Genomic DNA, 13941 nt, shown 5'->3' with positions numbered 1-13941 from the left:
AGAGGAAGGACGAAAGTTTATTTTGGCATATTTGTTATTAAGTAATTAATTCAAATAAAAAATAAAAAAAAAATTGAAAACAGAATAACGTATCAACTAGCCCCGCTATAGAGTAAATTGATACATTTTACCTTCGTCCAAATAACATTTTTTCATTCGTTTTGTATGTATTTTCTCAACTTTTCGTTTACAATATATTAAAGAGGAAAGACCCAAGTATATTTTAGCATATTTGTTATCAAGTAATTAATTAAAACAAAAATGAAAAAAATTGAAAACAGAATAACGCATCAACTAGCCCCGGACGTGTCTTCGCACCAATATGTATAATGGATTCAAGAAATATAGTCAGGCATTCGGGATTATCGGAGAAACTTGGGCGGTTCATGCTCGTTTCAACTCACGCGGACCCATTTCAAAGGATAAGTACAATCTTAGACCCAATTCAACTCGCTGGGACCCACGCGCAGTGGCGCACTCAGGATTTAATCTTGGACGGAGCCGAGTGAACGGATAAAAATATTTTTAATGCAAATTTTTACAAATACCCTTGAAGGTCCCATTCATTCCCTTGATCATTAGGTACGTATCTTCCCGTCCCCGCCGCTGTTCCCCGAGAGGAGCCCGCGATCTTTTTCACCGGCCTCGCACGCGCTCGAGCTTAATGTATTTTTACAATAATCTAAAGGAATCTCTTTAGCAGCTGAGTGCTTCTCGAGCGACGAGCAACGTTCCCCAAGCTGCCGCGTAAGTTCAGTCACGGATTCATCGAGCGACCGCTTCGCGTTTCAACACACACGCTCGCGGCCGCTCGAACCGCGAGAAATCCCCGCGACGTTGCTCGGAAAGGGTTCTTGCGCGGCTTTTACGCGGCACGACGAAAGGACTTTCTGGATTTACGGCACGGGGAAATCTTTTCCATTCCCGGGGATGGAGCGGGACAGGGAGAGAGGCAAGGAGGAGAGAGAACGAGAGGGAAACGGAGAGTCGTGCACCGCGGATGTCAAGTGCACACGCCGTCGCGTCGCTTTCGCGGCTAGGAACAGTTACACGCGGGCTCCCGACGAAACGAGGATGGTAATTATAACGGTGTAACGCGTGTCGCTCGATAACTCGCGCGCGGCCACGGCAGATGATAATTAATTTCATTAGGAGGGCGAATAGTCGTTCTTGCCAGGCCCGGCAGCCTCCCAGCCTTTGTCGTCCCGGGCTTGATTCCTATCTAATGAAACCTGATGGGATTCAGTCGCTCGTTCGCGACCGCTACGTAAACCGCCTGCCTCCCGGCCTCTGTTATATTTACGACGGCTTAATGAGGTGGCGTCGCGGCTCGCACGACCTCCTACACGCGCGTACGCGCGAAAAATGGAGCGCCGCGAGCAGCCTCCATAAACGAGCTCCCTTCCCGTTCGAGCAACGGGAACGCCCGGGAAAGCAGGGTATCTGTCGAGCACGGGGTATCGCCTGGCAGGGCTTTTCGCGCTTCCATGAAACCCGCGGCAGCCGGCCGTGGTGCACGGAACTCGTGGCGCGACGAAAAACGAGCAAGCCGCGGCGAGGCAGAAAGCCCGCTCGTTAGGAAGCGACGCGGGGCCAATTTGTCCCGATCGAATTATTCGACAGGTCGCAATTAAGTGAAAGATCACAGGAGCACGGGGATAAGATCGTTTCCGGCCGGGATTCTACGGTCGATTCCTCCGTGTCTCGTTCGTAATTTAGCAGCTGGTTATTCGCGAACCGTGCAGATCTGGATTCGTACTTATTAATGGATCGCAGGCTGCGGGGTCCCCGGCCGCCGCGAATAATTCAGGACCGCCGAAACGTATCCGTGAATCGTATCGCGAATTATGTAGTAGCAGCCCGTGGCCGTCGATGTCCGGACGGACTCGCGGCTAATAATTTCCCGTGGGCATCCGTGAATGAATATCGAGGAGCGTTCCTCCCCACGCTCGAGGGAGAGGTGCTCGAGATATTTAGAAGGGCAAGACCGTGCGAGAAGTCGCTCGGAAATCGCAGCTTTGTCGCGGAGCGTGCCTCCGTTTCATTAATTGAACATAAAGGTGAGGTCGACGTGGCGGTGATTGATCGTTCAAAGCAGCCGCTGTCTTCAACGGATTTATACGTTTCACGGAGAGCGCGAATCGCGGCGAGATTGGCAATATCGCGGGGAGATCCAGAGCGAGAGGAAAGGCAAGGGATTTTACCGTGTTCCACTCCTCCGCCACCCCTCCCTTTTTTTTTCTGCGCGCAGCGTCGCTTCTCTTTCCCGCTTCTTAATTAATTCCATAAAGGACTATAAAGCACCCTTTAACGAACCGGCGTGGAACACATTAAACGAGATTACCCCCGCTTACGTGGAATTATAAAAATATAAGAGCGTTAGGGGAAGCTCGGCTGGAAATAAACGGCCGCAGCCAAGGTTACGGAGACACCGTTTCGCAAAGGGGGATGATCGCGGGGCGCGTGGAACGCCGATCGACCGGCGTTCACCGCGATATTTAGGTCGTAAAAAACCGCTCGACGGATGGAAATCGGTGAAGGCTGCAGGAACGTGCACGTTGCATTTATTTCGGGTGGGATAGATCGATCGGGGGCAGCTCTCGAGCTTTATGATAGCGATTATACAGAGCGCCCCAAAATTTTTAATCAAACAGACAGGTGCAGGTAGACGCCTTGCATTATAAGAAATCGAAAAGACACTTGGCATTTTGACGTCTGGGGCTTCATTTCCAAGATAGAAGCAGCCGCAGTGCAGGGGACTCACTTTCGATGCGCGTCATTTGAATGGCAGCAGCTCGTGCACTCACACACGCGAAACTAAAAGGGATGTCTAAATTTTTAAGCCACGTTACTTAAATTTCAATTTGCAGCCCCGGAGAGAGGGAAACGCGTCGCGAATAATATCCTAAAGTTCCACTGGTTATTATAGTCCGAATAATACTGAGTGCTCGACGCGAAGCGCGACAAGTGCACCGCCGTCCACCTTCAAATTCAGAATACACAAAAACCGAACGCAGGTAGGGTAAACTGTACAATGATTGGCACCCTAAGCGGAAATCTCAATTGGAATGTCTATATTTTTTTGTGAAGTTTTTATATGGTCTTAATTTTCAGTTATTATCAAGGATTATGGATTTCTCATTGATATAAAACATCTTGAGTACCTATTAAGTCTTTTATTTTAAAAATATTCAATAAAAAACGAAAATAGGTGTAAAAGTACAATCATTGACACCCTAAAATTTGAGGTTACATAGAAAAACATATGTAGTTAAAAACGAAGTTTAAAGTGTTTAAACAGACTATTTCATTCACTATTAAATACCTGTAACATTTAGTAAATCTGTATTTCAATCCATTACTTAGCTATAAAGCGACAAAATATACTTACCTACCCCTTATCAAAATTTTAAGAAAACGCCTAAAACTCAGTCCTTTGTCCCACTTTGTGGTGTTGCCAGATGTAAAGTGTGTAGTTCAACTATTGGACTTTGCAGTGCTGTAGCGAAAGAAAAATAAGAAATTGTAAAAAAGTACTTTCTAAGCTTGTACTTCTTAATATTCAGCTTTTTAATCAGGAGTGCCAAATGATTAGTGCAGTGCCAGCATTAGTTCAGTTCACCCTAAATTGGTGGGAGAGTCGCCCAGAGGTATAGGCACGATGCATGCAAGTTTTATGTCGGGGCAAGGACAAGAAAGTGTCGCAGTTCCCATTATGAATAAACGTTCTAATTTTTCAACTTTGCGAGTGCCTACCTATGTCCGTTTTCTTTTCTATGCACTGTCCGCACAGTGTCTATAATACAGTTTACTAATTCAAGTGACAAAGAACTTGGCATACTCTCCTACATTTTTTAACTGGGTAGCTTACCTACCAGCTCTGTAATTTCTATGTATTCTGAAGTTCAGAACGATGATCTAGATTTCATCTGCCCGCTTAATATTTCCGCTTATATTCCGATAACTTGGCCTCAGATTGGAAAATGGTGAACGACTCTTTCATTCCTCCCGGTGCGTATTTGCTTGCACCTGCTTATCCCACAATTTTGGGGCAGCCTGTATACGCAGATAACATTCTCCCCTGAACCGTTCACGAGCTTTCCCCGATCGCCGCCACAGATAAAACACACACGGTAATTTCCAATCGTACTCCCCCGTTCGACGTGATGGCGAATGTTACCGCGGCCACGAATCCGCACAACTTCTAATTAGAGCGGTCGAGATCGATTTACCGCAAACGCATGGTCACGGAGCTGCACTGAACGTGGCCCGTTGCGTCTCGACGCGTGCACCAAAACGCGGCTATGTTCCACGAGGATGTGAACCTTCAGTACTGAAGTCTTATCGTCTTGAGACGTCTTTGGACGTCTGAAACGTCTTTAGGCGCCTTTAGACGTCTTTGGCTCGCACTATTCATTGCATTCATGACGATGTGGGATGATTAAAGGAAGGTAGAAACGTGCACCGAAGACTCTGGAAAACGAAAATCCACCGTTTCGTTCCATATCTGATCTGCCACAAGATCACATCCGCGTCCAGCTTCAAAGTATTTACGGCAACCGAGCACGTTGGGAAACGAGAGATCACGAATGTTACCGTTTCGTGCGCTCCGGTTCAACGAAGACCAATCCCGTGACAAATATTTGCGGCCCTGTCGCAACGTTAATCCCGTGTTTCCAAACGAGCCAGCCCTCTATTATTTCCCTTCGCTGTCCACGCGAAGACAGAGCAGCCATCAGCGCGATTGCCGCCCACACAGTCGCCGACAGGGCAGGAATTAAGTCGGCAAGCGCTCTCCTCCGCTACGCAAGGGCGCGAAGAAAGTACGTATATTTTCCCGAGTCAGGATGCAAGAAAAGTTCGTTGCCAAGGGGGTGGTCGCCTCGCCCGCCCCCTCATCGAATATTCATCGGGCGGGGAAAAGAAATTTCAAAGACCGTCCATCCAGAGCCCGAAGATCTAACGTGGTTCCTTTTTCCTCTCTTTCGTTTCCCCCGTAGTCGTTCCCTCCGCGTCGTCGCTGCCTCTCTGACGGTAATTGCGGGCGCGTTTATTAAAATTACAACGCGCCCTGACGCGGCCCGGTGCACCGCGCGGCGTCGCGCTGCCAAGTATCGTAAATAGTGCTCGAGCGCAGTGAGTGGAGACTCGCGGTGATATGAGAGTGCAGAAGCACTGATGCAGCATGCCTAATTATAGACGATACGATCGATTCGCGTCGGTGCAGCTACGGCAGAGTGGCCGACACACTCTCCCCTGGTCGTGTAGACACAATATACCAATGCGCGTACCTACAGGCGTACCAGCGTGCGTGCTTCCGAAAGCTCGTGTGCGCGTCGTTCAGATCACCTAGACGAATAATAGATGAGCCGCGGCGAAGTGTACGTCGACGCTGGTCCAGCGGGCAATAATGAGATTTTTTCGGCGGCCAGCGCTCTGGCAACAACTCGCACTTCCATTATCCGGATAGCCGAACAAGTGCCCGATTGCGGTGCTCGCGAGAGGCTGCCTCGCGGTTCAATTTACCCGAGCTACCTCTGGAAACATTCGATAGAACCATGGAAGCATTGCTACCCTGTGGGGCTCGCGTCGTTTTAATTGCACGCTTCGTTAAGTAGCGGTTGAATATGAATATCTAAGAAATCCGCCGTGCGGCGTCCCTTTATTTCTCTCCTGTCAAGCGGACGAGCCATTGAATCGTGGCAAGGCTTTGCCGCGAGCAGAATGCGCGCGAGTATCTTTGTCAAGGGATTACCGGCGAAATATCGGGAATATCCAAAAGGAGCTTCGTATCGGAGCACTGACAGCCCGGTTAAAGCCGCATGCGGGGGATGCGAGCCGCGTAAATCGGCGTTTCTGACCGGAAATAGCCTGTATCGGTAACAAGCCGCGTTTCAGCTCGCGTCGCGAGATTTCTAATTAGAGCCGATTAGATCGATTTCCAGCGGTGGACAGGACCGTCACGCGGGCATCTGACCGAAACCGAGCGCAGAAACGTTTGAATAACGGGATATGCGCGTCGCTCACGAGTCTGTTTCCGAAACGAGACCGGGCGATTCGCGGAGGGGAGGGAAGGCGATGCGCGCTATCTCTCACGTTGATCCAGACGCGTAACGAGGGTAGATTTTCAATCAGCAGCGGGAAGGGTGAATTAATTCCGGAGAAAATTCGAAAGTTTGGAGAGCGGGCTGCGCTCGCGATTGAAGCCCGTCGGTGGCTGCCTGGATGCTGCACTAACCGTGATTCGATGCTCAGAGTCCTGAGGGGTGGGCTTGGACCCTTATCAGGAAGATCGATCGTAGCCGAATTATTGAATAAAATATGACGGGGTCCGTTATAATGAAATAACTTCCGATATGCGCGATCCGTGGTCGCCTCCGCGGAGCTCGCTCCACTTCGGATGCTGTGTTTGCGCAGCTCGATAAGATCCCCTTGAAATCTGATAGATGGTTGGGCGAGAACAACCGGCTTCCTTGCGTTACGCCGGTAATTGGCAGCGAGCAGCCTCGAAGGGCATAATTGATTCTGTACCTACTAGCTACAATAGCGAACGTCATAAGACCGCAATCTACTAGCAGCCACGTTTGACATGATTCTGTTTCCGCTAATTCCAGCCAATAATCGCCGAAAAGCCCGCTGCCATTTACCAGAGAAAATGGCTGCCGCGTATAGAATTCATAAAGTCACGTGTTAATTAAACGTCTCACCACGATCGCGGCTATTTTCGTTGCAGATCACGTGGATCGACGGCCTGGGGAACGTGCTGCACAGAGGCATCAAAACGACGAAGGAGCTGTTCGACGACGGCCCCCTGTACACCGTGAAATCCGTGCTGAGGGTGATGCCGCGGAAGGACCACGACAACACGACGTTCACGTGCCAAAGTCAGAACGCGGCCGACCGCACGCCGCAGAACGCCAAGCTGCGCGTCGAGGTGAGTCTGGAACACACGCGCCGGAGAGAGAACAGAGGACCCGAGGAAAAGTGGGCCATCGTGGCTCGAAGGGGAAAAAAAGAAAACTAGGGATTCCCCGGGCTTTTGCGCACTTTTCTCGCCGGCCCATTTTTCTACCGAAGAACGAGATTAACGCGCGAAACCGGCCAGAAACGCGGTAACGAGGCGAAGAATAATTAACGCCGTGTCCCGAAAACTGGTCCGTGCCGTAATCGCCGGTCGACACGGGGCTACTTTCGCTTCCCCCCATCTCCTTGCTTTCATCCCGTGGACAATGAAGCTGCTGCCTCTATTTCGCGAGATTCCCGGGGTGAGACGAACTGGAGGAGCCGCCTCCCCCTGCCAGACCTCTTAAAACGATGTTAATGATTCATAACGATGTCGTAACTCTGGACTCTGGCGGAGGGGGGTGTTGTCCCGTGACGTGTCCAGGGGATGTTCAGGCAACTTATCTCACCTTGTACGATGGCAGCATCGTTTACAAGCTTGTCACCGCGCGATATTAATTGCTGAGAAATTACGTCCGACGGAAAATAAAGTACGCGGGGGTATTCCGGGAGTCACGCGAGCAAGCAAGAGCGCCTCCGCGATCGATCGCGACGCACAGTGGGACGGATCGACGTTTAGGTAGGCATTCAGTTCATTTCTTACATACTTCATCATTTAATGATTATAATCTAAGATTACAGGTAGTATATTGTATAATAAATACAATAATCATTTTTTTTCTCGTCGCTCTTTTTAATAATGGGACTTCAAGAGTCCCTTCATGTTGATTTCCATATATATACATCCATGTATATGGATCGGGGCTTATGTTCGTATTTGTCCGTAAATTCAAGCATACCTCGTAATTCTGGATAGATTAAATTTCACAAAATTCAATTATTCATATCCGACCGCATCCGATCTTTTGAAAAATTGATATTTTTTTGCACAAACGCACTATCAGCTCAGGTCTTCAAAAAAAATAGTTCCATCTGAAAAACCGAACTTGACCATCGTATCTTTTAAAATAATAATCGAAAAAAAATCGTCTCGGCTAATGAATTAGCCCCCTGGAACCATTCAATTACATATTTTTTTATTTTTTTATCTCCAGTACCTTAGGAAATATCCAGCTGTCCAGTCTTCCCGCGGACACCCTGTATCGGAGCTTATTAGTAAATGATTTAAAACATCCTGGTTTGTCATTTTTCGGCTGCTTTTTCTTGCGTGTAATTCAGTATTGGAACTTGCTTGCTTCCTTTTTATTTGTTTCTCCAAAATTCGATTCCAATCACTCTCTGATTACATGATGAAATATATAAGAAATGAACTGAATGCCTACCTAAACGTCGATCCGTCCCACTGTGCGACGCTCTGCTGGCGATGGTAATGAAAGTTTGAGCATCAGCTCGCGCGACGTCCCAGGCATCCCGTGCTGCAACGCTTCCTATCCGACATCTTGGCTTTCAGGTTCGCTACGCGCCGAAAGTGTCTCTGAGAATCCGCTCCGGGCTGGGCAAGAACGGCCGCATCGTCGAGGGGAGCGAGCTTCGGTTCAAATGCCGTGCCGACGCCAATCCGCCCGACGTGGAGTACAGGTGAGTGGCGAGAACGCCGGCGACGCGAGCACTCGCGAGCTCCTGGCCCCTCTAGCCAATCCGCGATGCTGGGCGATCGATGCGAGGGCGTTCGTTAAGTTCGAGACGATGTCGAGTGCAAGGGATGCCGATGTTGATGATACCACGGTTTGCTACAGTAGGAGGAAAATCGAGTGGCTGCTGGATGCCAATGAGGAGATACCGCTGCCGTATTGTTTGGCTACCACACCTCCGTCCCTTCGAGCGCGCTTCTACGGCGCACGTGAAATTCCGCTCCGATTTGCAGTTGAGGAAATGCCTTTGAGAGGCCAATTGAGTTTGCCCCGGCTACGGTGTATACGTGAGACAGAGGCATTCGTACGGTATCTGCGAAGGGAACGGAAGCGGTCCTATCGATTTTCTATTGAAAAACCATCGTTTTCATGAATCCGTGGTTCCCCAAGCGAAAGTAGGGTATTGGCCAAAATCGTGGGGGAACGTACGGGAGGAATTGCGCGCGGGCTATCACCGGATTTCCCGAGACAGAGGAGAGCGCTTGTTTCGCGCGTTTCCAGCGGGCACAGAGGCGTCGTTTTATCGAGCAGCACCGGCGGCGAACAACGCGCGGCGGCGCACACGCGCGGGACAAAAGGAGAATTAGCGAGCAATCGGTTGCGCCACGGAGTAAGCGAATAATTGATGCTCGTTATAAAGAGAGGACAATGTTAGCCGGCCGTGCGTTGCATTACGCCGCGGTCTTGTTGCCCGCTTCGATAGCTCCGCGAGTTCTCTGTGTCCATTCGCTACGTGTGTACACACACTGATCGTGCCGTTTGTCCTCGCGGGTCCGATAAAAGAGAGATCGCGAAACGAAAGCGAGAGCAAGCGGCCGCTTGAATGGCTCTGTTTACGAATATGACTTGTGAAGTCCGCTCGACCGTAGGGGTACGGTAAACGATTTTAAGGGGGTGTTCTAGTCTAGACACTCGTTTTTGAAGGTGATATTTGGAAATTAATTCTGGAAAACCTGTCGCACCTACAGGGCAGGGGTTTTGCACACGTATTTAGTAGTGCTTGAACTATCAACACAAATTTTTGGAATGCATTATATTGAAATTTGTACAAGTTACACGCCGAAGCGCAGATTGTGTAATCAAAAACCGGCTCCTAGTCATCTGAAACGGCCTTAAATCCCTATAACTCTGGGAGTTTTTCGAATTTCACCTTAATATTTTAGAGACATATTTTCGAAACCCTAAAATATTTCAAAATCAAAAAAAAAAAATAGAATTTTTGGGTAGAATACCCCCTTAACGAAGTGGTACAACTTCGCGACTAAATCCTCGCCCTCGCCTCAAACTTTACGAACTTGTGTTGAATAGAAATCGTTAAAGAAGGCACGCGTTTGTTTCGAAGGGGAACCGAAGTTTGCGACCAAACTTCTCAACCGGTTAATCTCGGGAACATAATAAAATAAGCGCCGAGGAGGATATTCGCTAGCTGTTAGTGAGGGGACTTTGATGAAAGTCGAGCTTGACGTAGGGGCAAGCAAAGGGGTGCACGGATCCTTTCCGAGATACACGAGCCCGTCAACTTTCGCGCTCGTCCCATTCGGTCTTTTCTCCCGTCTTCCTCTTCGATAACGTATGTGAAGGTGATCTGGGCGCCGAGAAGAGGTAGCTCTCTCGTTTATTGCCATCCGAGACCATCCTCGCCGCTCTTTTCATCGATTGTACCGGCGCCTGAGATAAATCTTGCGACTCCCGCGTCCAGAACGGGCATAAACTACGATCAGGGGGCAACTAATTCGCGAAAGGTTATTGTTCCCGCGTTCCCGGACCTTTGTGGACCGGCTGGGTGCTCGCATCGATCGACCATCGAGAAAAATGACCGAGGAACGCCACTTACACAGAGTACGGAGGACGAGTGGGTGAGAAACTAGCAGCGGAGGTCGGCGAAAGAGGAGGAAAGGCAGAAACTGGAGTATATTAAAAAATGCATAATTATCTCGATGCCTCTTTCGCCTGAGCGCGACTCGACCGCCTGTGGCTGGCCTCTTTTTTTTGCGCGCGAGGGCCGCGCAAATTATCCTGCAATTACACGCTCGCCAGCCTATCCTCTTGACCGTTTCCCCAGGTGGTTTATCAACGACAAGAAGGTCATCGGTGACTACGCCACGGAGATGATCATCCACAATGCGACCCGCGACCTTCACGACGCGATCGTAAAGTGCGAGGTTCACAACGACGTCGGCAAGAGCGAGGAGACCGAGACCCTGGACATAACCTGTGAGTACGCATGAACCGAGGACTAAATATCGAACGTTGGTGTTTTAACTTCTACCCGGGGATTGGAATAATTTGCCTATGGTACCGGGGATCGCCTTTACGTGTCGCGTGCCTGCACGGCGAGCGAAGTGGTCGAGGTTTTACGAGGTCGCGACGCAGCCGAATCCACGCGTTATTATTCGCTGACTCGCCCGTTTCTCTCCACCCTGCTGCCTCGTCCAGGGGCAGGACGCTATCGTGATATCATTTCATCGCGTTATTTAGCGAGGATCTCTAGGCCGCCGGGGATTCCGCGCGCGACGGGGCATCAGCGAAATTCAGGATCACGCTTGTCAAAAGCGCACCAAGAGGATAAATTGGGCTACTTAGGGGACCGTTTGTCGGCGTATTTTTTCGAGCGTCCTCCACGGCTCACTGCCGATTTATGGCCCCTCTTTTGCGGGGGCAAAAGTGGCGAACGTGATCCTTTGGTAACGCGGTAGAAAATAGGACAGGATGAAGCGGTTCCGTGCTGCTTAGAGTCTTACGATTCCATTTTTTTCTCTCTCTCTCTCTTCCCTGTCTTTCTCCTCTGCCCTGTCGTATCAATCTCGAGGGATTGCCGGAGGTCAAAATTGAATTCCGCAGACGGGCCGCAGTTTCGCCACCCACCACTCTCCGTCGAGACCCAATACGGGGCGACAGAGATCTTGCAGTGCGACGTCGATGGGAACCCTACACCGGAGATACGCTGGTACCACGAGGACTCGGAGCGACAGGTCGCCACCACGCCGAACATAAGCGTCGTGGTGAATCACGAGACGGCTGGACGGTACTTCTGCAGGTCTTACGTGTCCGGTTTTCAGGAGCTCACCGGCTACGCCAACATCTACATCCGAGGACCGCCGAGCATCGTGTCAAAGAGGGTCCAGTACGTGCCCGACGAGGGAGTCGTCAAGGTACTCTTCAACTGCTCCTTCACTTATTTTAGGGGATCCGCGATAGACAGCCGGGCTTTATACGAACATCTACCACTAACCAATAGAGTAACCCAAGATTTCCAGGTTAAACTGTGCCAGTATGTTCTATAAGTAGAAATAACGAAACACGCAACAGCTTTCGCCGCCACCTCGATCTTTAAGCTCGCGAAACCTTGACACGTAAAGATTTCGTGTAGCTGAAGATATGATCGGGCTTTTAACCCTCTAGTGCATAGATTTTTAATTCAGTTGAAAAAATTAGACTAGTCTAATTCGGGGATGGAAAGACCGAATCCGATGTCTATTTTCAATTTGGAGGACGTCTGGGCTCCCCAGGGCAGCCTTCTGGGTCACCGCCTTAAGGCGGGATCGTGTAGCAAGTGCAAAAAATGTAGTGGGTGTTTTTTTTATAAAATAAATACTTTATTTTTAATGAAAAACTATAAAAAAAAATGTTCAAAAAAATATAAATTTATGATATAGTAGAGAATTATTTTGTTGTGCATTGTGAAGTTTAACAAAGCACAGAAGAAGCGCGAGAAGCCATCGCGAGCCGGCCTAAGGTCGATATCAGATATATTGGCCGGTGAGTTCATTTTCGCGAGCAGCGATCGAGGAGAAATTAGCCACCACCATCTGACGATCGTGGATTTGTTAATTGGAGTTGCGTGGTCCCCGAAGGATATGGTGAAGTAACGGGAACGCTGCTCGGCTCCGCCTGAACGTAGCCGTGTAGCTGTTATTTATTCTGAGCGTAATAGTTGTGTGCCTTACGATATGATATATGTATATATATATATAGGTACCAAATTTCATGAACAAAGAGCTAAAAGGTGCACAAGTAAATTTTTCACGCATCAATTATTAGGGTGATAAACTAAAACCCTAACTATAACTTATTTTTTGCTTTCAAATCTTTATTCCATTTGATAGATCACTGCACAAACTACTTACGAATAATTTTTTTTAGCTGTACGGTGTCGGAAAGTATTTTATTTCATTTTTTTACTTTCACAAATAATTTTCGCAGCATGCTTAGCTCAAAAATGCACTTCAAACTAGATTTCTGTCAAATCGAAACGTCAGATTGACATGCTCCTTAGGCTAATATGTGCAGTGTGCCAATACTTTTAAGGCTGGCAACTGAGAATTCTAAAAAAAAAATTATAGATGCCCAACTCCTGGATTAAACAAGTGCCCGCCTTAAGGCAGGCGTATGTACTAGAGGGTTAAATTCCATCGATCGGCCGCGTTTATTTTTCCGTTCGGTTTTCGATGTCCCGTAAACCCGACGAGCGTGGCGCGGGCCCGATTTATGCCACCGTAACTTCCCCCGGCGGGATCCGCAACGAGGCATTTATGGAAAATACGCGGAAAACTGGGGGCCGCGGCGGACCGCCAGACTCGCCGTCTCGAAATCCACGGCTCGTGTAACGAATGGGTTCGGGCGTAGAACGCGGGACCGTCGGATATTTTTCGATGGAATCTGGGGCAGCTCGGGTACGGAACAGCCGTAGACACGGATGGAGTGGCGATCGACGAGCCGCGGTTTCCGCGTCTCTTTCCCTTCTTTCTTTTTTATTCGCCCCCTTCTGTCTCGCTTGTTTCCCCCCCCCGTTCTTCCCTCGTTTTTTCCCCGCCGATGTACCGTCACAGCGCTTTAAAAGGCGGACACAGAGTGTATACCGGGGTCGATTCGCCGCGCGAAGGGGGCAAGCGACGAACCGGAGGCTTTTTTTTCATTCGACTGTTCCTCCTCGATTTCGCAGGTGAAGTGTACCGCGATATCTGTGCCAAAAGCGGACTCGGTGGTATGGAGCTTCGCTGGTCGCGAGCTCAATTTCTCGTCGAACAATACGCCTTTCTACGTGCAGGAGGAATACACCGGCGAGAGGGTCGTCAGCACTGTCACGCTGCTCGATCCCATATCCACGTACTTCGGGGATTACAACTGCACGGTCACGAATAGCTTCGGCACGGATTCCGTCATAATCAAGCTGACGGCACACAGTAAGTTCATATCCATTATGACCCGACCCTTTTCCACTGTACTTTACATATTCCCCCTCTTCTCGCGATTCTGCGCTTTTTCTCAGCGCGACTGCTTGCACCGCGGCCGCCGGCACGCGCGCAAGAAGTCAACAGACGCGAGTGAACGTCGTGGTCTCCGACAA

At 49.4% G+C, this 13941-nt stretch overlaps 1 protein-coding gene across 2 annotated transcripts in view; it reads left to right on the top strand.

Moving 5' to 3' along the window:
* LOC143373268 (irregular chiasm C-roughest protein) overlaps positions 1-13941 on the top strand; it is a 280817-nt gene that overhangs the window by 253460 nt on the left and 13416 nt on the right. For both annotated transcript variants that reach the window (XM_076820370.1, XM_076820369.1), the window contains 5 exons: positions 6734-6934; positions 8414-8541; positions 10657-10808; positions 11436-11746; positions 13537-13777. In XM_076820370.1, coding sequence (XP_076676485.1) covers positions 6734-6934; positions 8414-8541; positions 10657-10808; positions 11436-11746; positions 13537-13777 — 1033 coding nt within the window. The remainder of the gene's footprint in view (positions 1-6733; positions 6935-8413; positions 8542-10656; positions 10809-11435; positions 11747-13536; positions 13778-13941) is intronic.

The sequence above is a fragment of the Andrena cerasifolii genome, chromosome 9 (genome assembly GCF_050908995.1).
Source record: "Andrena cerasifolii isolate SP2316 chromosome 9, iyAndCera1_principal, whole genome shotgun sequence".
Taxonomy (NCBI): Eukaryota; Metazoa; Arthropoda; class Insecta; order Hymenoptera; family Andrenidae; genus Andrena; species Andrena cerasifolii.
Note: the sequence above shows the minus strand (reverse complement) of the source record. Positions and strands in the feature narration are given on the sequence as shown.